Below are 27,387 nucleotides of genomic sequence, written 5' to 3' on the forward strand. Positions count from 1 at the left end.
CTTTGCAACGGCTGTTAATAAATCGAAATGATTTTCCAAGCAGTGTTTCTAATGAATTTCAAAGTGATCGTACATTCGAAGCTTGCTTACAACGGACGTGACCAGGGAATTGGTTAAAAATATTATTTTTAATTTTAATTATACTCTCATTGATTAATTCGAAAAATAAAATAAAATGGATAAAAATGAATAAAACATTAAAAATAAGAAAAAAAAAAAAACGTTAATTGAAAAGTAACGAAGAGAATTTTTTTTGCTCATCTTCGGAATCGAATGCTGGGAATCGTACCGATGTTAAACCCGATTATAACTCAGCGGTATATCGATGCCTCCGTCAATGAAGTTTGTTCGTGTATTTTTAATGGTGAGAAAATTCATAATAAATATATGAAAAATGGGACTGAGTTTTCAACGTCGAGTTTATTAGTCTCTCGAGGTGTTTCGAGCACGAGTTTATTGTCTTATTGTTGCCATGTGCGGGGACTCTCGTTGCAAAATGGCTCGCGAAACGCTTGAAAATTCTCGAGGTTGATTAAGGCGAAATGTAATTGGGGCCAAGCGAGAAAACTCATGGGAAAGAGGAACGATTGTTTCGTCTGTAATGAGCGTGCTCTGATTAGAGAGAAGTTGCAAGGTCAGCGGGATGCATTCTTCGTCCTCTTGGAGACTGGTACCCACGCCAAGTTTCACCATACACTTGGACACACTCAGAGAAACCTCCGACTTACGATCGCTGGAAAAATCAACGCTGAGACGAGTGAACCGTGAATCATTACTTTTAGCCTCTCACTCACATTCGTGATCTCGATTCCCTTCTTCTCTAGCAGCCTGCTGAGGCGCGTCAAGCATCACCGCATAAATTAGCCTCGTACCATTCAATTATCTCCGGCTCATTATCCTCCTTGGGGAAAAAAATTAACTTCACTTAATTAACGCAATTTTATCTCGTCGAGAATAAAAAGGACTCGGACGAAATGACTGCTTGGTCGAGAATTCAAGCCTTTCGCGATTATTCAATTTGATTAATTTATCATCGAATCATCGATACAATGTTGTCATGCCACTGCGGATGGATAGCCCAGCCGATAAATTGTACCTGATCGGAATTTCCGTACTTCGTGAGGCAATAAAAAACTGAAAAAATTCTGCAACATTTGGAACGTTATGAACTACAATTATCAATAATAATATTGCCCAAAAGTTATTAATAAATTGTTTAAATAAATAATTTTTTAACAATTTTACAGTAAACCCTTGTTTTTTTTTTACCAATCGAATGTGCGCATTTTTCTGAATGCTCATGATTTTTTTCAGGATTTTCGTGGATTTTTGAAATTCCCTTTTTTAAATTTTTTAAGTGGCTATATTTGTACATTTTTGATCCAGCAACCTTGAGACTTTTCAAAACTGATGGTAAATATGTCTTCTAAGAGATATCCAAAATTCAAATTTTTTAAAAGTTTTTTCAACATTTTTTCAAGAAATTTCAAAAATCGACGAAAATTCTGAAAAAATTCATGAACATTCGGAAAAATACACACATTTGATTCGTAAAAAAAAACAATGGTCACCGCAAAATTATTGAATAATTAATTGTTTAAACAATTCGTTATTAACTTTTGGGCAATATTATTATTGATAATTGTTGTTCATAGCTTTCCAAATGTTGTTGAATTTTTTCAGATTTTTATCGCATCACGAAGTACGGAAACTCTAATCAGATATAATTTTTGCTCGAGCTATCCATCCAGTTATACCTTGAGAACAAAAAATTTCAAAAAGCTCAGAATTTTATAAAATTTGGTGATTATATTCTTTAAGGAGGGTGAATATCGACGATACAAAAAATATTAACAATTTCAAAATCATAAGAATTTAATAAAATTTCGCAAATGTATTCTTTAAAAATATATAAGACAATAGAATTTTTTTTAGATTTTTCTACCACATAGCTTTCGAGTAATTGAACACTAAAGTTCACCTGTATAAGCATAGAGTTCACATACATACAGTTATACATCTCGTGCATAAGAATTCCGACTTAACGCTCACTTATTCGATAACCATGTGGTAAAAAAATTTGAAAAAAAATTTATTTCTATACTCGATACCAAAGAATGTGAAGACCAAATTTTATCAAATTCTGATTATTTGAGAATTTCGTCATCCACCCTCCTTAATACCAAACTCGACGATACATATTTTTTTTAGATTTTTCTTTTACACAGTTATCGAGTAACTAAACACGAAAGGTCATGTGTACAAGCACAGCGTTTAAAGTAAACATTCCGGTCATAAGAACTCTGCTTCAATGCTTAATTACTCGATAACTACTTAGACGAAAATTTTGAAAAAAATTGTGCTTTTGCACTTCATCTTGAAGAACGTTATTACCAAATTTTGTCGATTTATTAAGATTTATTAACATGCACCGGAACTCCTTAACCGGTTGACTGCTATTGGGTCATATATGTACAAAAAAAAATCGGGCCCATTCTGGTTTTGTATCATATGTGTGCATATTGAAATAACTTTTTCAATTTTCAACCGATTTGGACAAAAATTGGTACGCCATGGTTTTTTGGGTCGCTGAGTCGATTTTTGAACTTAATTTTCACCTCACTACCCTTGGAAATGGGGAAAATCGAAGGTTGAGGGTGAAATTTTTCGTTTTTTCAATGGATTTTCATGCTATACATGACATGAAAATTTTAGTTTTTTATCACACTGGACTCTTTCATAGAAATCAAACAAAATTCTCTATCCCCGAAAATGTGAAAAATAAGGGTTCAGGGTGAAATTTGTTAATTTTTCACTGCGAAAATTTCACGCTTTATCACATGAAAATGGAATCGGCAACCTCGAAAACCCTCAAAAATAAATTATTGTGATTTTCGGTAACATACTGGCTCGTACCAGTTTTGGCACAAAAACTGGAAAAAAGTTCACCAGTCAACCGGTTAAAGGTGCCCTACTTTTGAAGATTATTTCAATATTTATTTCGAAATATTACACGAGCGCGACGGTGAATTTTACTGCCCTGCACCGTCAAAACTTCCGTACGATAATACACTGTAAATCCAAGTTTGTTATTGCCAACACACGTAAAGTGTGTTCTGTACTTAATGCCGTAAGCAAATTGTAGATTTCTTGTGGTCACTTTTTACACGTTTTTTGGTGTGTTAAAAATCTATAGTTTCCTTATGGCGCTAAGTACAGAACACACTTAATGTGTGTTAGCAATAACACACTTGGATTTAGAGTGTAGGGACACGGCAATAAGGGTATGTTGTCGCTAATCGGCCTATTTCTCCATTGTTTTTATATGCTCAGCCCTTTTGTTGAAGTGTGTAAATCACCGATTTAGTGCGCTACGGATTTCGGAAGCGAGTGATCGATACCCACACACTGTAAATCCAAGTGTGTTATTGCCAACACACGTAAAGTGTGTTCTGTACTTAATGCCGTAAGCAAATTGTAGATTTCTTGTGGTCACTTTTTACACGTTTTATGGTGTGTTAAAAATCTATAGTTTCCTTATGGCGCTAAGTACAGAACACACTTAACGTGTGTTAGCAATAACACACTTGGATTTAGAGTGCATCGGAGCAAAAAGAGACTTTACACGGTAATGCACGTTAAAATTGACTAAACGTTTCGTAAATTTGAGCACGCTTGCCGTAAATTTAACGATCTGCAATATTTACTATTATAAAACTGGAAATTTCGGAAAATATTGAATATTTTTCAGCCCGTTGGTTCTCTCCGTGGACGCGAATCCGTTGGCATTTGCGGGGGATTGAAACGAAGAGATTTCTCTCGATTTTTCATAATTCTTTGTAAAACAGTATCAAAGACGAGCGTATTTCAATACTATTTATGGATCAATTATCATAGAGAAAATGCTCGAGCTGAGAATCGAGGATAAGTTAATGCCGACATCGAATGAATATTATGATCGAAGATAAACGCGTGTTCTTGAAGAGAAAATAGATTTCCTGGGGAGCGATTCGTCGATTGGTATGCGCACGCTCTGTCATTACACAAAGTTATTTCACTCCGATTATGATTAATATGATTAATTCAGCGATTTTTACTCCTCGATTCCCGCGCATTTGGCCTGTGATCTTTGAGCGAAAAATTCCTGGCTCGCGACTCGACAAATCTCAATGCACGAGAACGAGGCTCGAGTTTATACCGCAGACATCGCTTTCCCCAACGTCTCTATTGGTAGTTGCGGCCGGTGTCGCGGATATTTCACGATTAAATTCCACGCGCTTTCCGTTCGACGCGGACACGATCGCGGAGAATTATTTTAAAAACTGTACAAACGAAGTATCGGAGCGAAGGGACTCGTCAGAATTCAAGATTTTATGCATCCGTGCAACGCGTTCAAGCCCCTTTTTTATTCCAGCGAAGAAAACCGATTGAGCAGAATTTTTCGATTTTTTTCAGGTGTCACTCGCCACGGTGACGAGAACAACGGCACTGATTTGCTTGGCTTTTATACTCGTTGGAATCCTACAAAATGTCGAAGGTGAGCAAATGAAATAGCGTTTCCCTCCAAAATTCCACTTTTGGCTTCCCGCGGAGCCCTCAAATTCCACGAAAATCATTTCAAACATTAATCTATATAAAAAAAACCCTTCCGATGTTTTCACATCGAAACGCATTTTACAGGCGCAAGGAAAAGGTTCCGGAGGCCAACGACCCAGTCGTCTCTGAGCAGCGATCAAGAAGCATCGGCGAGTGTGAACAGATTCAAAGTTACGCGTAACAGGCTGTCCAACAAGAGTCACAAGAATGAGCTGCAGTCTGGAAAATCGTCAGATTACAAGGTAATTCGAAGGAGGGAAGACTAACGATGAGCGAAATAACGAAAGTCAGAGTCGCAAAACGCGAGTGAAACGTTGACGAGACTGCGTAATGCATTCGAAATAAAGTCCAATAATTCACATTCTAAAACACACGTAGAAGCATAACCATGTTGAAAAATTGATTACGAAGGAAAAACGTGACTCTCCGGTTATCCGCGCGGATCGCGCGAGGTGTTCGTTCCCGAGCAATGATCATAAATACCTCGTGAAAAACGAAAGTTATTCCTAGCGCGAGGGTGGCTGTCGAAGAATGCTCTGGCGTTTATGCCAGGCGCATACGCTCGCGTACAATCGTTTACGTATACTTTTGTTCGATAATTATAATAATAATGTAAGTAAGATAAAAATCATTATGAAATTGATAATAATCGCAGACAGACACCGGTTCGAAAAATTCTCGATCGAGAAAACGCGGCAATGAGAATAATAGCGAAAATCGTACCAGCAACGATTATCGCTCGCCTGGCGAATGCAATTCTTGGAGATCGTTATACTCCGCGTGCCACAGCTCGGTCATAAGATCTTTGCAATTTGGCCAGACGCCGTGTACTTAGAGACACGAGCCTCTCGCAGAGCAGTCACGCATCGACGCTTGGCTCTCAGAAATTTTCTTTTTGCCGTGCGATTTAACGCCTTAAGCCCGCAATCATCTCGCTCGTTTCGAGCTGCAGTTTTTCAGCAGCTTTTGCATTTTCTCGTCTGAATTTTGGGCAAGTTTTTTCGGAAAAACGGGTTTTTCGGCGGAGCTCGTATCGAACGTTTTTCTTCGCTGCTGGTCGAATTACACAATGCTCATGGCCCTCTTTCTCTCTCCATCTCAACAGATCGTGTGTTACTACACAAACTGGTCGCAGTATCGAACGAAAATCGGTAAATTTACGCCCGAGGACATCCAGCCCGACCTCTGCACTCACGTCATATTTGCGTTCGGTTGGCTGAAGAAAAATAAACTGACGAGTTTCGAGTCGAACGACGAGACTAAAGATGGAAAAGTTGGACTTTACGAGAGGATCACGAACCTCAAAAAGGCCAATCCGTCCTTGAAGATTCTTCTTGCGATCGGTTCGTAGCTTCGATGCTTCGAGATGCTTAAACGAGATTTAAGCTCCGGGCTCTATTTGATTGGATTATGAACCGAGTTTCGTAGCTTCGGAATTCATTTATCGATTTCGTACTTCACGGAGTAGTTTAACCAAGTCGAATGAACGAAAGCTTTGGAAAAGTGAGCAGAAAATAAACTCGATTTTTCGCTTCTCAATTCAAACAGGTGGATGGTCCTTTGGCACTCAAAAGTTCAAGGAAATGTCGTCCTCCCGGTACGCCAGGCAGACTTTCATTTACAGCGCGATACCGTATCTCCGCGACCGAGATTTCGACGGGCTCGACATCGACTGGGAATACCCCAAGGGCGGCGACGACAAGAAAAATTACGTTTTACTTTTGAAAGGTACTAAAATCGGCCTCGAGCCGTTGGTCAATCAAAATCCCACCGAATTAAGGCGCTCCTACTTTTTTTCGGCGCTCCCAATTCTATTTCACTTCTCCTGTATCAAAACGACTCCGCAAATTCTTCATTCGGACTAAAACGCTCGGAATTTCTAGAGCTTCGCGAAGCCTTCGAAGCCGAGGCCCAAGAGAGGAAGAAACCACGACTGCTGCTCACCGCTGCAGTTCCCGTTGGCCCAGATAACATCAAAAGCGGATACGACGTGCCCGCCGTTGCGAGGTATTTACCAAAATGTAGAAATTTCATTCTCAAGGTCGAAATCAGAAACGCTCGCGTACAATGAATTCATTTGAAAATCCAAATTTTCTGAATTTCAATACTTCAAAGTCGGAATTTCGAGCCAAATTCAACGGTTTGACTAGCTCGTTATTAATTCAAGAGAAAAAAGATTGGAAGGGGCGTCCGGCCGAAAAGTTTGTTCATCAATTTGCCTCAGGGATCGATGAAGATTTTTGTGAATGAAAATTCATGGAAAAATGAATTTACAAGATGGATGGAAAGCGTAACTTTGTGCCGTTAAAACCGTGACGTAATTGGCATTGCAGCTACTTGGATTTCATAAATTTGATGGCTTACGATTTCCACGGTAAATGGGAGCGCGAGACTGGCCACAACGCGCCACTATTCAGCTCCTCGTTGGATTCCGAGTACCAGAAACAACTGAGCGTCGATCACGCTGCCTCACTCTGGGTCAAGCTCGGAGCGCCGAAGGAAAAATTAATCATAGGAATGCCCACGTATGGGAGATCCTTCGTTCTTTCGAATCCCTCCAATTTCCGGGTCCACGCCGCTGCCAGCGGGGGTGGAAAAGCTGGCGAATATACCAAAGAATCGGGCTTCCTCGCGTACTATGAGGCAAGTATTTTCTTCGCGGGATCCCAACTCTCTGAACACGGAGAGAAACAAAATAGTCAAAATTACTACGCCGCCATTTTCGAGGTTTTTACAAAAAGCATTTTCTAATTTCAAAGTCAATTCCAAATAAAAAGTTTTAAACTGCGTATTTCGCTCTTAAGGAAGTTGAGGCCGTACACGGAGAGACTTTTATACGAATATTTCGGATGAATTTGCTAGAAAAATTTGCTATGTTTCATAGCAGCGCTGTTCTATATCGCCATTATATATTACATTTCACCAAAGTGCATATTTGTAATTTTGATGCCGAAAGAAGTTCTCTCAAATTTTACTATGTACGAAAGGCAAAATTTACATCTCGAACGATGTATCGATATCCGAATGTCACTCGTGTCTTTCGCGAAATGTTAAAAATTGGTGAATTGGACTGGACAAATTGCTTGAAATTTTACTATGTGTCGCTGGTTAAGGTCGATCCCCTACGACAGCCCCAACTAAAAGTTATGTACCGTCTGCATATTAAAAGGGTTGATAATTTGTTCGGATCGTAATCGATAACTTTGTAAAGACCCGATATACGTACTCGGTGCCAGCAGATATAGTACAAATATCGTTTGCTTTCGTAAAATTTATTCTGAAAGTATTTTTGATCTGACATCGCGAGTAAATTTTTTGACGGAACTATCCGGGCTACGCTTCAACACACAGAAAAGGTTGTCTATACAGACGACATTCGCTTGTTCGCTTGCAAAATATATCGTATGCAGCCTAAACCTTCGTACTTCTCGAGACTGTATCTGTCAAACTAGATGGTCAATCACCTTGATTTTTTTTCACAATATCTGTGATATCCTGCTCTAGCTCCTCCTCGTTTTTTATAAACTTCCTAATTTTAGTACTAGCGGTAGAATTAATAATGTGCTGTTTGCCTATGCATGGTCCATATGTTACGTGTTAATTGAGTCAACTTCAATTACATATATCTCGGGTTCGGGATGGTGAAACTTGTTGAAATTTTATAGAGGTGTTGTTCATATGTTAAACAATACGTATGCCAAATTTAAATAATTTCCTAATTTAACTGTCTCGTGGAGGAACCACCTTAATTTTCATGTTTATACTCGCAACGCCTCATATAGTTGGTGGGCGCATGAATTTTGCCATGTTATTGAGCAAAATTCAGCGCGGTATAAAAGGGAAAATACGAAACTATGGTATTTTTTGTAAAGCACAGAGAAACGACTGCTATCTTATCTCCTAAATTTTCATCAAATCATTTCTACATTTTCCTATGTTTTTAATAAAAATTCGCTCGGTGTTGATTTTTCATATAGTACAGCGCGTTATTTACTATGAACTGTGGTAATGGTTCCCCAAACTTTTGCATTATTTGACACACTCTGTAGCGATTATTATTATAATATCGACGCGGTCCGACGCTACTATAAAAACACAGTAATTTTTGTTATAAAAGTCTCTCCGCGTACAATCATTTTTTTTACCCAAATTTATGACCTGTACCTTTCAAAAGTTAGGCCAGTTTACAGTTTGGCAATGTTTTGCATACACTTTAAAGAAGAGTCGGGAAAAAAGACGAAAAACTGGTGAAAGCTTAGTCGAAAACACGGACGGTGACGATCCTAGCCTCAAAAAACTGCACGGGAAACGAATTATTATTAATATAATCTCAGCAAATCTCCTAATAAATCTGAAAAAATTGACATTATTCGGCAAGCCTTGCTCATGTTGTCCAAAAAATTTCGTATCTTTAGCATCATTTTTAACGGAGATATCACCGAATGTGTCTTGACTTCCATAAGATTACATGTTATTTGGCCCAAATTGATTTTTCTCAGCACCGACGCTCCTAAACTGAAAATTTAACTAATTTTTTTACACTTCACTTGATAAGATGCAGTCGATTTAAAAGCGATGACATCATTTTCTTTCTAATGCCTCAACTATTTCCTTAAAGGTTTGAACTGTGCTATTTTTTCCTACGTCGTTCATCGAGGAAACATTGTAAAATTTACTTTGACTCGGTGATAAACTAGAATTATCAATGCTGTTTTGCTATAGTTACATCTAGTAAAATTTGAGAAGCTCGAACACAAGCATCGATGATACAATGTTTAAAAATTCACTACGGTACATAGCAGAATTTCATTCGCACTTGTAGGATATTTGTTTTGGTATGACACATAAATTTTCATCGAGTTTTCGCTTCACTAAAAATCACTGTGCATGTTCGTAAGAATTAATAAGTAGTAGTAATGAGTTTTATTTGCATGACCTTTGTGGCCTTTTACAAAGATTATATTTTTTATACACCTGTGTTCTTATAATTAATAATACTTAATAATACAAGCATATCCCTTTTCTCCTTCTTTACATTTCACTTTTTTTTAACATATTTTTTCTACTTCTCTAAAAAACTGGCACATTTGAACCTTAATCTCTCCTCTTAACATCCTTATCAACTCTTCCCTGATGGCCTTCCCTTCTTTAGCTTCTTTTGTCCACCCTTCTATATATTCATTCGTTTCCTTTGTTATTAACTGTCTACCTATTTCACAAATGATTAGATGTTCTAGTGTTTCTTTTTCGTGCTTGCACATTCTACACTTCCACTCCTCTTCCCCTTTCTTTCCATCTCTCCCTATGTTTCCACATCCGTAAGAATTATTAATAAATATTACGATATAAAACCCTACTCCTATGGCACCGTATAGTAGTTTTAACTGGAATTTTCTCACCCCGAAGAAACCTCCGCGAATCGTCGATGGGTGGAGAATTTTGGATTTTTAATCCCATAAATTCGTTTGGTTTATTCGTTAATAAACGAATGGATTTCGATATTAAATTTCCATTTTCCTTGCACTCGAATATCCCGAAAATTCCTTTTTTTTTTCATTCCGTCTCGTTTCCCAATTCCCGTAATCGCTGTCAGCTACATTCGTTTAATTCGCGTTTGCTGTTGTTTCAGATTTGCGACATGCTGACGAACGGAGCTGCTTATGTCTGGGACGATGAGATGAAGGTACCCTACCTCGTGCAAGGCGATCAATGGGTAGGCTTCGACGACGAGAAATCGATAAGAAACAAAATGGGTTGGCTGAAGAGCAACGGCTACGGTGGAGCCATGGTGTGGACCGTCGACATGGACGATTTCAACGGTACCGCGTGTCCCGGGAACGTGAGGTATCCTCTCATCGGTGCCATGAGAGAAGAGTTGCGTGGAGTTTCGCGCGGCAGCGGCGCCAAGGACGTCGATTGGAGCTCCGTCGCTGGTACCATCACCGAAACCATCGTCGAGAAACCGGAACCATACAAAATATCTGTTTCCGAGGTACTCAGCAAGGCCAAAAAGGTCACGAAATCCAATACGTTGGTCATCAGCACTCCCGCTCGTGGTAAATCTCATTTTTTCCAAATTTCTTTTTTTCTTTCTTCGTCGCTGCAAACGTTCACTCTCAATTTCCTTCGCATTCGGTGAATGAAATTCGATATTAAGGGACCCGCGGAGTGTAACGGCCTAAAAGAAGCCAGTTTATTTCGGAAATTTTTACAATACTACACGGAGAAAACGGATTCGTTTTGTATAGTAAGGAATATATTATTTTTCAAGAATTTTCAAAGTATTTAGCCACCGATTACAAACAGCATAGAATTTCTTGATTTTGACCATTTTTCCTCCCTTTAATTCTAAGCAGCTTTACGCGGATACCAAAAAGTTATGCACGTGAGAACGATATTTCGTTTTTTTTTCGAGTATTGTTCAACGTGTCGGACAGAAATACACCGAATACGTGTGACATTTTACCATACGTATAGTTTTTTTTCGCAGGGTTGCTCGAGCATACTTAAGGTAACTCCTGTACTGCGTGCTAGTCCAATGAGTGCTAAATTTTAAAAACGCTTTTAGGCCAAATTCAACGTACCGATTAAATTTATTGTTAGTAGATATGTATTCAAGCATATCTTACCAACGTGAAAAAATATTTAAAATGATAGTTTTGCAAAACTATCAACCGATGGATGGAAATTTCCATGATGACACATTTTCACAGCTATTTTTCAAAGAATCATCTGTATTTTTTAACCGATTTTATTGCACCAAGTCTCATTTTGTTCCGCAACTGATCCTCTACGAATTCACCGCGTAGATTTTTCTTTGAACTCATTCCTGAGAGAAATTATGAATGAAAAAGTTTTTTCACTTAATGAACAATTAGCTGCAACGGTGAAACGATCGAGTTAAAAAAACAACTACATGATGGATTCATGGAGGACCAGTTGACGAACAAAATGAGACTTGTTGCAATAAAATCGATGAAAAAACGCAGATAATTCTTTGAAAAATACCAGTGAAAATGTGTCAGCGTGGAAATTTGCATTTATCAGTCGATGGTTTTGCAAAACTAGCGTTTTTAATATTTTTACATCTTAATAAGATATGCTGTAATGCAAATCCACTAAGAATACATTTAATCGGTACGTTAAACTTGGTCTAAAAGCGTTTTTAAAATTTAGCACTCATTTGACTAGCATGCAGTACACGAGTTACCTTAAGGAGGTTGGATCCCGACGATACAATGTTGCCATGCTAAACCATGTTAAAACGTTAAAAATTTCAAAATTATAAGAATTTAATAAAATTTGGTAAATGTATTCTTTAAAAATATATAAGACAATATAAATTTTTTTAGATTTTTCTACTACATAGCTCTCGAGTAATTGAACACTAAAGTGCATAAGAACTTCGATTTAAAGCTCAATTATTCGATAACCATGTGGTAAAAAATTTGGAAAAAAATTGTATTAGTATACTTTATGCCAAAGAATGTTATCACCAAATTTTATCACATTCTGATTATTTCGTGATCCAGCCTCCTTAAGAATATAAACATTTGAAATGACTGAAAACATTTTTGACTATGCTTATAGAGAGAGACTTGAGTCTTTCGAATAAAAGGTATTGGTCTTTTTGTTATGGTGGACAGAAGAATTATTATTGCTCTTGGAATTATTGCTGCAATCCAGTACGTATATACTGTCCCCGAGATACTGAATTCCTGCTATGTTTCCTGCAGAATTTTCAGCCTCGTTTTCTCCGTGTACTGCGTCGAATGTTTTTCAATTTGGATAATATATTTATAATAATGACGAATTTACAGTAAATTTTTAAAGTGAAAAAATCTATTTTTGAGCGAGTTATCCGCTATCTCTCGGCTGGAATTAAAAAAGACGAAAAGATTATAAAACTAGGTGGCCCGTACAACGAGCCACGGTTGTGATAGAAAATAGAATTGGATGATTTTTGGCCCGCCAAATTGACTTCATAAAATCAAAAAATTGGAGGATCTTTGTACAGAGAGAAACATGCACAAAAAAGAAACCGAAGCGATCAGGTGTCTTCGAGTTGCAACTGTAGCAAATTTGAAAAATTCTAGTATGTTATTTTTAATTACCTTCGAAATATGCAGAAAAGAAAAAAAATCAAAATTTCCCACTCGGTGGGCAAGTTTGCAATCATCGATCATTTTTTACGATCGATTTTTTTAAATTCGCATCAAAAACCACTGGAACAAAATGATTTTTCATGGCTGAATACTTGACTTTTCACTTTTCACAGAACCGCAAAGAGAGTTTTTGATTCAATTTTTATGACTGCGTTAAGAAACTGCATAAAAATAAAAAAAATACCAATGCTTCATTTCATAAAAAGAAACGAACTTTCGGCAGCATCGTTACAGTTTTTTTTTTTTTTACTCGCCCATCACAGAAAGGGAACCTCAAACCATCTGTTACCTGACGAATTGGTCTCACAAACGGCCATCCGGAGGACGCTTCATGCCAGAGGACATCGATCCAACCCTGTGCACTCACGTCGTATATGCTTTTGCTACCCTCAAAGATCATCTGCTGAGTGAGGGCAGCGAGAAAGACGCTGAAATGTACGAACGTTTGATCGGATTGCGCGAAAAGAATCCCGACATCAAGGTGAGCTTGGAAAAAATATTTTCAATTTGATTTTTTTCATCACGAGGGAATATGAATAAAAATTTTTGAAGAATTCGGAATCGGAAGCTAAGTTTTTTGTAACTTTTTGAAAACTTCATTTCTCAAATATTTTTATGATTCTCTGAGTGTCTCTCGTCTGTAACATTTCATTTTAAATCTAATATTATTGAAGAATGACTGACACAAAGTTATTTGGAATTTTAGATTCTACTGGCCATCGGTGGCTGGGCTTTTGGTTCAACCCCCTTCAAGGAGCTCACTTCAAACACTTTCCGTATGAATCAATTCGTTTATGAAGCCATAGAATTCCTCAGGGAATACAAGTTCAACGGTCTCGACGTCGATTGGGAATATCCGAGGTGAGAAGAGAACGATTTTTTCAGGCTCTTGAATTAAAAAATTTAATTTCTCCTCAAATAATGTTGCGCCACGTTGGCAAGTGCGGAAATATTGAAAAATCGTTTTTTTTTTTTTTTTTTTGTTTTTTTTTACAGAGGAGCCGACGATCGTACTGCTTACGTGAACTTGTTGAAAGAACTGAGGATGGCTTTCGAGGGTGAGGCGAAAAGTTCCGGGCAACCAAAACTCATACTTTCGGCAGCGGTGCCAGCCAGTTTCGAGGCGATCGCTGCAGGGTAAAAATCAATTTTCATTCATCGGTATTAAGAAAAATTCCAAATTCCTGTGAACGACCAAACTCAATCATCGAATTATTTCCTCCAGCTACGACGTGCCTGAAATATCGAAGTATCTCGACTTCATAAACGTCATGACGTATGATTTCCACGGACAGTGGGAGAGACAAGTTGGCCACAACAGCCCGCTTTATCCACTGGAAAGTGCAACGAGTTACCAGAAAAAACTCACTGTCGTAAGCATCCGTTTGACTCTTTCTCAACGTCGATTGAAAAAAAAAAAAAAAAAAAAAGTGAAAAAAAAACTGAAATTAAAAAATATAATTTTGAAAAAAAAAGTACAAAAATTTAGAATATTAAAAATTGTTGTAATCTTGCCGATTTAATTCGTACTTTTCTAACGTAGGATTTCAGTGCTCGAGAGTGGGTGAAACAAGGAGCTCCCAAAGAGAAATTGATGATCGGTATGCCAACTTATGGCAGATCGTTTACTCTCGTCGATAAAGACAAATTTGACATTGGAGCACCAGCTTCCGGTGGCGGTACGCCCGGCACTTTCACCAACGAGTCTGGATTCCTTTCCTATTACGAGGTGAAGACCGATCTCGATTATTTTTTTTCTCATTATTGCCTGACATTTGATGGAGAAAATATTCCTAAATATCAATATTTAAAAAAATTAGGTTTGTACGTTTTTGAACGAGGACAACACGACCCTTGTTTGGGACAGCGAGCAGCAAGTGCCTTTCGCGTACAGGGACGATCAATGGGTCGGATTCGACGACGAAAGAAGCTTGATCAATAAGGTACGATTCAAAGTTTTGTCATTTTTTGTCCACTCTGTCAAAAATTCGAGTTTGCGATAACCGAGTATGGAAATTACAACTTTTTTTCCGCACTTGGTAGAATAAAACGATTTAAAATCCGGAGTTCAGTTTTCGTGATGTTCGCAAATTTGAATTTCCATCAGTTTTCATTTTCCAATGTAAAAGAATACTCAAAATTCATGAATCGATTAAAGAAACTTGATAAACTAAAAAATCGATGCAGATGGCGTGGCTGAAGGAAGAAGGCTTCGGAGGAATAATGGTCTGGTCCGTGGACATGGACGATTTCCGTGGATCCTGCGGTGCCGGAAAATATCCGTTGATCAAAGCAATGAAGAAGGAGCTTCTCGACTACTCGGTGAAGCTCGAATACGACGGACCTTACGAGACCGGAGTTCGAGGTGGAAAGTACACAACGAAAAATCGTAAGTTTCATTTAATCCTCAAATATTTAAATTACAAAAAAATTCAATCACTTTTTTATATTCCGAGTTGGGTGGGGATCAAATGTTGGAATGACTAAAATTTCGAACAGCTAAAATCTCGAGTTTATAAACTTCGAATGATAATATGAAGACAAATAGATTCGACTAGAGCTTTGAATGCCGAAAATAAATAAAACAGAAACTGCAAGGTTCGAAGCACGTTTACATCGAAAATAGAATGTAACGATCGCCCATAGGACGATGACTAAAATATCGATTTTTTGAAAATTCGACCATCACTTTTTCGATTCATAAATTACTGCAGTCAGCGATACTGTGAAAATTCACAATTTTGTAAATATAATAACGAAAGACCAAATATTACTGGGGTTGAAATAATGAAACACCAAAAAGTCGAACAGTCGAAATAGCGAAACGTTAGAAAGTCGATCGATCAAAATAAAGAAATGCAGTGGAGCGCTCCAAATACACGCGTCTCACTCACTCAACCGGTGATCTCCAATTTTAAACATCGCCATTTTGACTTTCGCCTTTTCGAGCCATCGCTATTTTGCATATCTAAGTTTTATAGGCTCGAAAAATTCACTTTCGATTTTTTACTTCTCCATATTCTGGTCTGTCTGTAAAACAATTACTCTCCATTTTGAATTCGAAAATATGAACTTTTGACATTCGGATGGTCTGTTAAAATTGCATTCGAAATGAAAACTATTGAAATATATATTTTCGGGTAAATACGAATTCAAAGAAGGAATTTTTGATTAAACACGCAATCTGGTGAATAGTCGATCGGGAATAAGAATTTCGAATTACTTATTTTTCTCCAAGCTGATATAACAACTTTTAAAATTTCGAAATATCGACCGTTCTACAATTCAGTTATTCGACATATTGAACCCCACCCGACCATCGACAATTTGATAGACCGAATCCGTGATAATTTTGCAGCGAACGAGGTGACCTGTGACGAGGAAGACAACCACATATCGTACCACAAGGACAAGAGCGATTGCACGATGTATTACATGTGCGAGGGTGAGAGAAAGCACCACATGCCATGTCCGGTGAACCTGGTGTTCAACCCGAACGAGAATGTTTGCGATTGGCCGGAGAACGTTGAGGGTTGTCTGCACCACACCCAGGCGCCACCGGTATAAATCCCAAAAAGTATCCCTCCCGCCAAAAAAAAAAAGAAAAACGGAAAATAAAAACGTAATTATTGTCGAAGAAAAGAAAGAAAAAGGAAAAAAAAAAAAATTATGCACCGCCGAGGAATTGAATCGCGTGCCAAAGGACGAGTCCAAATTCCAACTTCTGTTCTCCTCTTTTTCCTTGTGTGTTTTTTTTTTTCTTCTTTTTATTGATAAATCGCCGGGGTGGACAAAAAAATATCATCGAGTGAATTCGAGTCAATCGGTCGCGCACTCGATCGACAGTATGAAAAAAACGATGAAGGAGAGCCACACCTTTGGCAGTCTCTCGTAGTTGCCCGAGCTCAGAGCCGAGGCCTGGCACGCCGTGTGCGGTGTTCCCAGTGTCAAGAGCACTTTGTCCGAACTGTAAGACGGCGTAGTTTCCGTACAAACCGCTCGGCCTGCCAACGTCCGCAGCTGACGAGCGTCCGACTGCGAGGCCGTGTGAATCTGACGAGACTCCCTGAGCCATCGACGCAGCCACATACTCAGCCACGCTATTTCGCAATCGCACTCCAGAGGGTTGCCGGAAACTTGGAGTCCACCTTGGAAGACAAATCTTTCATTTAGCCAAATCTTTGAATTGGAAAGCAAGCTTTATTCGATCGGCTCCGTCCACGATTCGATATTCGGAAATAGACTCTCGTTCAACTCGGTTACACTTTTCCTCTCTTACATTCGTTCAAGATCAAACGAGATTTTTGTAAAGTTGAAAAAAGGAAATGCACTTTTCGAAACGTTCCCCACTTCGTCGGACGCTATTAATCGGGAGGGGAAAAATCAGCTTCCTGATTTCGAGTAAAATTCTTTTCAAATTTTACCCCCGACCCTCCGCCCCTTCTCCCCCCCCCCCCCTCTCTCTGTATCTATCTCTCTCTTTTTTATACTATTATTTCTTAAGGATTATTGTTATGGACTATGTAAATTGCTGGTTATCATAAAATAAACGAATGTACAGTAGAAATTTTGACAGACGTCACAGAAACGTGAGCTCATTCGGTCTCGGTTAATTGCTTCTGATGACAGAGAAACGTTTTTTTTTTTTTTACAACAACCAAGTTAAGGAGTTTCGGTACAGGCGATACAATGTTGCCATGCTAATCCATGCTAAAAAAATTAAAAAATTCAAAAAGTTCAGAATTTTATAAAATTTGGTGAACATATTCTTTAGTGCCAAATTTGACGACACAAATTTTTTAAGATTTTTCTTCTACACAGTTATCGAGTAATTGATCACTAAAGTTCACGTGTATAAGCATAGCGTTTCCATATATATATAGGTATACATTCCGAGCATAAGAAATCTGCTTTAATGCGTAATTACTCGATAACTAAGTAGAAGAAAATTTTGAAAAAACTTGTGTTTTCGCACTTGATGTTGAAGAACATTATCACCAAATTTGATCAATTTCTTAACATTTAGACTTTTGTACCGACACTCCTTAAATGAGGTTTTCCAAAAATTATTCATTCGACTTTTAAAAAAAAAATTCGTAGAGAATGCATTTGCTTATGAAAAGTAAGATTTTCCCGGTTTCTTTTTCTCGACTAAAAATTGGCGAACGATCATATTTTTTCGGGCATTTATAGAACGAAAAATCTGATATTTTTCATGGTGAAAATGGTTCAATGATCACGAAACTTGAAGAGGATAAAACGAGGGGAAAAATGAGGGAAGAAAAATGGAACGAAACACTCACCAGCGACCATGTTGGTTCCAACGGTTTCCCATGACAGATTGCCATAAATGACCGATGGGCTAAGCTCGTTGATGTGATTGTTTCGAAGATCGAGAGTCAATTGGGACATTCTTTTGGTCAAGGTGAGAAAAATATCGGACTGTAATCTCCGTACGTGGGTGTTTTTGATTCTAAGAATCAATTCGCCACCCTCGATCGTGGAAAAGGCCTCGGAGGAAATGACTTCGAGTTGGTCCCCGGTGATGGTCAATTCTCGCAACTGTTTGGTGAACGCGTTTTGTATCTGGTGTTTGAGGGTACGCTCGGTGACCTCGATCTCGACCGTACGGAGAGGCAAGCCGCTTAACAAATTCCGTAACTCGAGACGATCGGCGTTCGGCCAAGTTTGAATTCTTAGGTGTTTCAAATAACGCAAACGTCGGAGGGAATCGTTGTCCACGGATCGCGTTCGGTTCAGGTTTCGGAGGTTCAAGGTTTCCACCCTTGGATATCCGGAGAAACTCTCTTTCGTTAGAACCTGTACGAATTAAATTTCATAACATTAATTAAGCGCACTGATAAAAAAGAACATTCGCCAAAACAAATTTCGTTTCTGCTTTCAGTTCGAAATGTTCAAGCAACAAAATCCTTCTGCGACACTCAATAAAACAATTTAAAACAAAAAATCATTGAAATTAACTTGTTCATTTGGTCATTGTATCCGGTTATAAATATTAATAATAAATAATAATAAATAAATCCGGTAATAAAGACTCGAACGATCATTTGTCAATTGAATTAACTTTTAAAAAATGTTGAGCAAACATTTTGTTAGCAGGTCAAAAAAGATGGAAGACACTCGAACAGTTTCTGAAAGTCTAATTTTTAATCCATCATTTATCAATCAATTGGTACAATCACTAATTATGATTAATGAATATTCGTCCACTGGAAATGGTTTGAGCTTGGGATCCTCGTAATGCAAATAAGCTCGAATGAAAGTTTCAAGATTTTCGATCTTCTCTCCAAACTGCAATTAATATCGATCTCCGTTCACCCGCCGAATCAACGTCGCGGTTACGTACCTCGATGGGGTTTCCGGAAACGTCGAGTTCTCGGAGAAGAGGCAACCTGATGGCTGGCATCGAAGCCAGGGAGTTATTGACGAGGAGAAGGATCTTCAAGGACTTCAAGTATTGGACGCTCGTGTCAGTGACGCCGGCGATATGATTGAGCGACAAATCCAGTACGTTGAGTCGAGTCAGTGGAAAAGGGGGGATTTTGGTCAAGCCACAATTCGCCATGTACAACTGTCTCAAGTCGGGCAGGTAATGAAACAACTCTTTGAAGTTGGCCTGGAGATAATTGTGCGATATGTTAAGACTGAGCAATTTGCCCAGCGAGACGAACGAGTTGTCCGGGAGAATCGTCAAGCGATTTCTCGCGAGATTTAAGGCCGTTAGCTGGGAGGTCGGAAAGGCGGTCGAATCAACGCGGTCGATCGAATTTTCTCCCATATTTAAATCCCTCAGCGTATAACCCAGCTCGAGAAACGACGAGGAAGGCACGATCGATATTTTGTTACCGCTGAGATCCAATATCTCAATCCTCGTACCCTCGAAAACATTACGCGGCAGTGTTCTTATACGATTTTTCGAGAGATTCAGTATGCGAAGTATTTTCAAATTGCGAAATTGCTGGTTCGACAATTGGCCGATCTCGTTTTTACTCAGATCGAGCTGCTGCAACGATTGGGCTCCGTTGAACGACTGCTTTCTCAGTGCCTCCAGACGATTGTCTCGGAGATTCAAGGTCTCCAGATGAGCCAGAGCGAATGTACCTGTCGACAGTCACGTGTGTTATTGTTATTGCGATAATTAGACTTTTTTAAGGCCCACTTTATACGACCAGTCATAAACGACATTCCGAGGAATCGAATGTTTTTATGCACCTCATAAATGTACGGTGTCGTGAGAAAGTTTGGAAACATCGTTATTGAAATAAAGTGAAATTTCTTTCTTCTGCGCACTCTGTCCTCTCTCGACGATCTCTTTCACTTTTTACAGAGTTATAATATTTTTATAATTTTATAAAGGAAAAGTAAACAATGGAAATCTAGCTTCGTGTGGGTTCAGGATTTCGTGCCATTTTTGTAAGCGTTTTCCCGTTTTTTGTCATTTTTCGATCCTTCACGGAGATACTTTTATAGCAAAAATTACTATGTTTTTATAGTAACCTCGGACCACGTCGATATTATAATAATAATTGCTACAGAGCGTATCAAATAATGCAAAAGTTTGGGGAACCATTACCTCAGTCCATAATAAATGACGCGCTGTACCGTATCAAAAATCAACACCGAGCGCGCATTTTAATTAAAACTATAGTAAATAATGAAATGATTTGATGAAAATTTAGCAATCGTTTCTCGCTGTGCTATACGAAAAATTGCATAGTTTCGTATTTTCCTTTTTACCGTACTGAATTTTCCTCAATAACATAACGAAATTCATGCGCCCACCAATAAACATGAAAATAAACTAGTGACACATAGTAAAATTTCAAGCAATCGCTTCCTTCATAAGCGGACTTTGTCAAGCAAATCTTTGTCGAAAAGAAAATTAACTTATTTTCGGACGGTGCGACTCAACGATACAAACATTTTCGACATTTCACCAATTTGTCCAGTCCGATTCACCAATTTCTAACATTTCACCAAAGACACGAGTGACATTCGGATATCGATACGTAGTTCGATGTAAGAATGTCACAGATCTAAATTTTGCCTGTCGGGCATAGTCAAATTTGAGAGAATTGCATTCGGCATCAAAATTACTATGGACTTTGGTGAAATGTAATAGAATGGTGACATCCAACAGCGCTGCTACAAAACATAGCAAATTTTTCAATTTATTCATCCGAAATATTCTTATAAAAGTCTCTCCGTGTTCGAAATCCACAAATCGAATATCAATTTGGTAGAATTTTTTTTCTCTAATTTCAGTCGCAGGTCGAATAACTTGAGGCAACTATAAGCGCATGCTAGTCGAATGAGTGGTAAATTTTCAAAACGCTTTCAGACCAAGTTTGACGTACCGATTGAACGTGTTGTTAATGGATTTGTATTACAGCACATCTGATGGAGATGTAAAAATATTAAAAACGATAGTTTTGCAAAAGCATCGACTAATAAATGCAAATCTTCACGATGACACGTTTCCACCGGTATTTTTCAAAGAATTATCTCCATTTCTCGACAGATTTTATTGCACCGAGTCTCATTTTGTTTCTCAACCGATCCTCTACGAATCCACCATGCAGTTTTTTTATTTAACTTAATTGTTTCACTGTTGCAGCTAATTGTTCGTTAAGTATAAGAACATTTTTCTAAAAAAAAATCACAAAAACACGCCTTTTTTCGGCCGCTCACCAGATGTAACCCCTTAATAAAATATGCTTTAATGCATATCTACTAAAAATACGTTTAATCGGTACGTTAAATTTGGTCTACAGGCGTTTTGAAAATTTAGCACTCGTTTGACTAGGACGCAGTACGCAGTAGTAAAAACCAGTCTTCAGGTTTTCTTGGCTTTGTGATTGGATGCAAAGAATTTTTGGCGATTAAGTGGCTTGTTCACGAGAATCTAGAGTTTCAAAAACTTTTGGAAATTCATCGGGCAGCTTTCGCTCCTAAAGTTGAATGTCCAAAGGGAGTGGATTTGAGGAGTATGAAAAAATGAAATTTCAAACCGTCTAATAATTCCGGCAGTGCCCGCGTTGAAAATCATTCCAAAACGATGTTTCGAAATGGACTTTTTAAGGTATTTATCGAAATGTTTTGTTCCAAGGTGCTCTTCGAATCGATTACCTGGTTCGACGGAAGTGAGCTCATTGTTTCGAAGATCGAGAGTCCTGAGATTGGGCATGCCCGCGAAAGCGCTTGCCGGAAGTTGTGTGAGATTGTTGTATCCGAGATCAAGGGTCGTGAGATTGTTGATGGAGGTATGAAGATTGATAGTCGCGATGGCGTTGAAGCTGACGTTGAGGGCGAATTCGGAGCCTCCGCTGTCGATGACGGCGTCGAGATCAAGAGCGATCAGACGATTGAACTCGAGATGCAGGAATTTGAGGCTGGCCAACCCGACGATCGCGTTTTTCTCCAGTTTCGAAATCCTGTTGTAGGCCAAAGAGAGGGTAACGAGTTTCGGGCAGTCGAGGATCGTTGCCGGTTGCAAAGAGCGTATGCGATTTCCAGTGAAATCGAGGGACCGTAGCTCCGTCAAATTGTGAAAAGTGCTTTCGGGAATAGCTTCGAGAAAATTGTAGCCGACTTTGACGTCGCGGAGCTCCCGATGAACCGCAGCCTGGAAAAGTCTCTCCGGAAGGTAGTGAAGTCTGTTGGATTCAAGGTTGACGTAGCGCAGCTGTCCGAAGCTGTAGAGGGCCTCGGGATTGATCGTGTGGAAGTTGTTGTTGTCGAGAACGAGCCACAGAAGGTTGGTCAGAGGTCGGAGGGCCTCCTGGGGAAAAATGTCGGTGGCGAAGGCGAAGCTGAGTTCGAGGATTTCCAGGCTGCTCTGAATCCCGTGGAAAGCATCGTCGTCCAGCTCCGTGAGGTGGTTGAACGACAAGCTCAACTCCTTAAGACCTTTTGCACCTTGGAACGTGTCGGATCGCAATTTCGTCAGAACGTTGTTGCGCAACAGTAAGATTTCGAGGCTCTCGGCCCACTCGAAGTCCCCGGGCTCGAGATGAGATATTTTGTTGTAGCCCAAATTGAGATGCAGCAGTCGCTGACACCTGGACAGCGCCGGGACGGGCAGCGACATCAAATTGTTCGTCGCCAACGAGAGAGCTCGGAGATTGTCGGCGAAGCCGCGGAAACTGTCGTTCGATACTTCTTGGATGTTGTTGTTCGCGAGATAGAGATAAGCGATGTTGCGCAAGCGGCTCAGCGCCTCCGGCACCATCGACAATTCGTTGTTCTCCAAATTTAAATATTCCAAACTGTCTTCCAGTCCGCGAAACCCGTTTTCGTCCATGCTTCGAATGCCGTTCGACGACAAGTGCATTCGTCTCACTTCCAGGTGTGCGAAGTTATCCGGACCGATGAGCCCGAGTTTGTTGTTCCCGAGATTCAAGTCTCTTATCCTCAGAGTACGATTCTCGTGGTTCGACCAGGCGATCTCCCTGATCGAGTTCTCGCTGACATCGACGAGCTCCAAATTCGTACTCCGGAAGTCCGGCAATTCCAGCACCTCGATTTCGTTCCCTCGCAAATTCAGCCACGTCAATGATTCCAATTTTTCAACACTGCGAGGAAACTTCTTCAGGAGATTGCTGTTCAAACTCAACGTGTGAATCTTCGGTGGCAACGAGTCCTCGGCCATTTCTTCGATCACGTTACCGTCCAGGTTCAACCAGACGAGAGACTCGAAATCGGTGAACACGCGCGGTATTTCCGTTATCGAATTGTCACCGAAAAACGCGCTTGCCAAGGTGTCTCGCACGTGGCCCCAGTCGCCGTCCAAAGACGTCAAATGATTGCTATTCGTCAAATCCAATCATTTTTACTGCATTCACACCTTACTCAGCCATTTTACATTAAAAAACAAACGAGTTCGAAAACGGTTATTTTCTCAAAGTTTATTTAGAATTTTCCGAAACGAATGAAACTTTCACGAAAAGATTAATAAAAATTGAAAAAGTTGCAGAAATTTCGGAAAATTCTTGAACCAACACTCGCGTCGTGGAAACGAAGAAATAATTATTAACTTAAATTACGAAGATTCGGAAATGAGCTGCATTAACTCATGAAAATAATCCTCGAAAGTCCAGGATAGTTGCGATATCGTTTGAAATTATTTTTTTTTCGTTTCTTCAAATAACTCTCAAGTATTTGGGAAGCCAGAATCTCTGTAGGATTATCAATGAGATGCATTCACATAAAATCGACCGATGACGTTACTCAAAAGACGGAAAAATATTGATTCAGTTTAAAAATGTGTTCATTGATTCTGATTGGTAAAAGGGATCGAAAGGAAATTTATGCTACTGATGCTGGCCACAGTGTAAAGTTAAAAAACAAAATGATTTTCTCAAACAGCTTGGAGGAGTATCATATTGAATCGGAACTCTCGATTGGCACGAATGGAGGCTCATTTAAGGCTTTATTTACACTTGGAGCTGGTGAAAAAACGTGATTTTCCTGATGTTTTATTGCAAAACTGTAAACGACATTCATTAGTAACAATTTTTTCGTCAAAAAATTTCTCAAAATGGCGCAACTCCAGGTGCATTCCAGCAGCACCTTCTTTTGAGCATCCGTTGTGGCGGACATGCGATAACTAAAAAGCTATTAATCCGATCCATACGAAATTTCTACCACTTATTTATTGTAATAATAGCTTGAGCCTGGACGAAGGATTTGTCAGAATTTTGATTTAAAAAACAATGACGAGAGTTTGAACGAAAAATTCGTTTTTCGAGTTGCTAAATTTTCAGTTTTTGTTTTCAACAAAATACGAAATCTTTCGTCCAGGCCCCAGCTATTGTTGTAACAAATAACTGGTATAAATTTCGTATGGATCGGATTAATAGTTTTTTAGTAATCGTCTCCAAAAAATACGACTCTGAGATATAATCGCATTCAAAGATTCGAGTATTAGACGACCGTGCCCCCCGGACGGTAGGTTGAAATGCCCGCAGCTACGAATCTTATGCTCCGATCTTTATGAAATTTCGTGAGAATGTTTTTCGAGCATTCTACTTGAAGAATATCTGACAAAAAAATATTCCAACTTTCCGCACATCTCAAGTGTACATAAGGCCTTAATAGCAAATTGCGAACTATACATACATATTGATATACCAGCAAAGAATCCTACTACGGGCGCTCGTAGATAGACACTTTTATAGTGAGCAGCCTTGTTCTTATGGAGTTCCATATACGAGGGCAAAAGAGACATTCGCAGTGTGAAAGAGAGAGAGAGAAGATTTTCCTTACCTGTGCATATTGAGCCAGTTCAACTTTCTCAAACCTCGAAACGCCTCGAAGGGTACCTCCTCGAGTGCGTTGTAGCTGAGATCGAGAGATCGAAGACTGTCCGATATTCCACTAAAAATGAATCATTCTTGCGATAAAATAGCAACAAATTCCGAGCTCGTTCATCAGATTTTAGTCAGTAATAATGCTTTGACTCGCGTGCGTACTCACGCGAGCGATTTGTCCCCAATATTTGCCAGTCGATTGCTCATCAGACCCAAACCTTCGACCCCCGAGGAACTGGCAAGAGCGTCGTTCTCCAAAACCTGCATCCCGGAACTGGCAATGTCCAGCTGCGCGACGTAATTCACCGCGACGTCTGAAAATCACAGTGCACTGTCAAGCCTCCCCTGGCTCGCAAGGTATCGGAGAAAGATTTTTACACGTGCGAACCATCACGCGCCGAAATCGCCGAAAATTTGTTCACTCAGAAAATGGATAATAGTCTGAGCAACTACGACTTTAGAATGATCATGATCGCCGAGCTCTTTTAACTGCGCGACATCATATCCAACCTCGTCGTCGTTGTCGATGCGAGAATCATTAATCAAAGTGTGAGACTGACCAGGAAATCTGGCGAAAGGTACACCCAAGCAGCTGATGTCCATTTTAGTAAAGTCCTTGTCGTCCTGGACCCAGCAGAGACACATAGTGTTGAAGTCACATGGCGTATTGTGGGTCTGCGGCACCGCTAATCGACAATTGATCAATACGAGAGCGTAGTAAAAAAAGTTCTTCAGCGTCATCTGAAACGAGACGAAAATGCTTGAACGGAGAAGGTGTTTACGCGATGGCCTTGTGGCAGGGATTTGGATGAGTTGACGATGAATCGAGAAGCGGATGCGAGCCAGGGCACTCGATTAGTTTGGCACACGCGTTCGACCGAAAAAAGAGGGCAACGAGTGGAGGAATCTATTTCAGGAAGTTTCGTCGATGCGGACGGATAATTTATTGAAGTCGTTTACCTTGGAGTATTTTTTATAAGATTTATAAAAGGATGAAACGTGCTCAAGTTTTGTCCTGAAATCCGGCAAACTCTTGCGTCCTCTCGTCGAACATGAGCCGGCTCATTCGGAAGGAGGGTGAAAAAACCCGAGTCAGTGAGCAAAGGGGGAGATTTTTCGGCGGGATTTCATTTCGTTCCAGACTCGTGGAACGCTTTGATGAATGCAAAACCGCGGAAAAGTCCGACACTGGAAAGCCGCGAGCACGAGGTACGCGTACTGTGCGGACGGACGGTGTGACTGACCGTCGAGCCGAGCGGAAAGGGGTGCTTTTTCCCAGAGGGTTGATCCAACTCGGCGCAGGTGCGGCTGGAAAACGCAGGCGCAATTCAACCCCGTACTCGCATTATGGATCGAGGACGTGGGGACGAAGGAGAGGGTTGGACGTCCTCCTAAGACCTTTCGGGGTTCGAAGTTAACCTCCTAATACGTAATTGAGGAATTGATATCGATAAATATGCGGTAGAAATTACCGAGATCAAAGTCAATGATCCCAGAAAATGCGGGCAGGATTCGATATGTCAAATAACCAGATTTTAGAATGATCGATATTTCGAAATTTTCAAAGTTGTTAAAATATGAGATGAGAGAAAAATGAGGAATTCGAAATTATTATTTTCGATCGACTATTTAGCAGACTACGCGTCGAATATTCCATCTTTGAATTCGTATTTACTCGAAAACAGAACTTTCTCAAGTTCCGGATGCTTCCCGTAGGAATGCATTTCTCACGTTCTATTTGAATTTTTTTTCCTTTACAATATAATTACAGATTTGTATTTTTTTTTAATATAATGTTTTTTTCATGATTTGTGAAAGCTTTTCTTAATTGTTTTGTTGAAATTATGGTAATTATGGAGAAGTGGGGCTCCACTTAGAATGCGGTCAATTTTTTGTTTTCTTCAAGTTCTTTATGAATGGGCAACGTGATAAGAAGCAATATTATGGTAGCGCATGAGCTTATTGACCCAAAAACATCGCACAGATCGTCACAGGAATTTTTACATTCGTTCAAATCAATGTTTCGAATATAAGTACAAATTTATCGAAATTTTCGTAATTCCATAAATTTTGAATTCATATAATTTTTTCATGGTTTTCGCAATTTTCCGCTACCATGAAATACATATTTCCATGCCATAGTATAGCCCTGAATTCATAAAAAAAAATTTTGAGCCGTTTTAAGGTGGAGCCCCGCTTCTGCATATTCACCGAAATTATTTACAGTTGGTTTCGTCATTTTTTTTTACATATCATTATGTTGTGAATTTTTTTCATTCATCATCCGATGTACT

General features: G+C 39.3%; 2 protein-coding genes across 2 annotated transcripts in view; one reads left to right on the forward strand and one right to left on the reverse strand.

Moving 5' to 3' along the window:
* The window catches only part of Cht7 (chitinase 7), a 30,119-nt gene extending 13,637 nt beyond the window's left edge, over nucleotides 1-16,482 (forward strand). Inside the window, exons 2-16 of the mRNA XM_043425879.1 lie at nucleotides 4,456-4,537; nucleotides 4,681-4,838; nucleotides 5,702-5,939; nucleotides 6,145-6,324; nucleotides 6,480-6,603; nucleotides 6,930-7,239; nucleotides 10,226-10,652; nucleotides 13,025-13,242; nucleotides 13,468-13,622; nucleotides 13,758-13,898; nucleotides 13,987-14,134; nucleotides 14,305-14,490; nucleotides 14,582-14,704; nucleotides 14,949-15,150; nucleotides 16,120-16,482. Coding sequence (XP_043281814.1) covers nucleotides 4,456-4,537; nucleotides 4,681-4,838; nucleotides 5,702-5,939; nucleotides 6,145-6,324; nucleotides 6,480-6,603; nucleotides 6,930-7,239; nucleotides 10,226-10,652; nucleotides 13,025-13,242; nucleotides 13,468-13,622; nucleotides 13,758-13,898; nucleotides 13,987-14,134; nucleotides 14,305-14,490; nucleotides 14,582-14,704; nucleotides 14,949-15,150; nucleotides 16,120-16,328 — 2,901 coding nt within the window. The 3' untranslated portion in view covers nucleotides 16,329-16,482. The remainder of the gene's footprint in view (nucleotides 1-4,455; nucleotides 4,538-4,680; nucleotides 4,839-5,701; nucleotides 5,940-6,144; nucleotides 6,325-6,479; nucleotides 6,604-6,929; nucleotides 7,240-10,225; nucleotides 10,653-13,024; nucleotides 13,243-13,467; nucleotides 13,623-13,757; nucleotides 13,899-13,986; nucleotides 14,135-14,304; nucleotides 14,491-14,581; nucleotides 14,705-14,948; nucleotides 15,151-16,119) is intronic.
* A 40-nt stretch (nucleotides 16,483-16,522) lies between these two features.
* Nucleotides 16,523-26,331, reverse strand: LOC122414525 (chaoptin). Its single transcript, XM_043425878.1, has 8 exons — nucleotides 26,054-26,331; nucleotides 25,654-25,834; nucleotides 25,260-25,407; nucleotides 25,050-25,160; nucleotides 21,912-23,590; nucleotides 19,129-19,883; nucleotides 18,065-18,581; nucleotides 16,523-16,909 (listed from the first exon to the last, which is right to left on the reverse strand). The coding sequence occupies exons 2-8, from the start codon at nucleotides 25,832-25,834 to the stop codon at nucleotides 16,581-16,583; spliced, it is 3,720 nt and encodes a 1,239-aa protein (XP_043281813.1). The 5' UTR covers nucleotides 26,054-26,331; the 3' UTR covers nucleotides 16,523-16,580.
* Between the last annotated feature and the right edge of the window lie 1,056 nt (nucleotides 26,332-27,387).

This window comes from Venturia canescens, chromosome 8 (assembly GCF_019457755.1).
Source record: "Venturia canescens isolate UGA chromosome 8, ASM1945775v1, whole genome shotgun sequence".
Taxonomy (NCBI): Eukaryota; Metazoa; Arthropoda; class Insecta; order Hymenoptera; family Ichneumonidae; genus Venturia; species Venturia canescens.

Excerpts from the sequence above, each read along its gene's own strand:
- LOC122414525 (XM_043425878.1), bottom strand. The coding sequence starts at position 25,834 with ATGACGCTGAAGAACTTTTTTTACTACGCTCTCGTATTGATCAATTGT. Across the intron at positions 19,884-21,911 it reads GCTCACTTCCGTCGAACCAG|GTACATTCGCTCTGGCTCAT; the intron begins GTAATCGATTCG and ends GACTGTCGACAG. Across the intron at positions 16,910-18,064 it reads TGGAACCAACATGGTCGCTG|GTGGACTCCAAGTTTCCGGC; the intron begins GTGAGTGTTTCG and ends TTGTCTTCCAAG.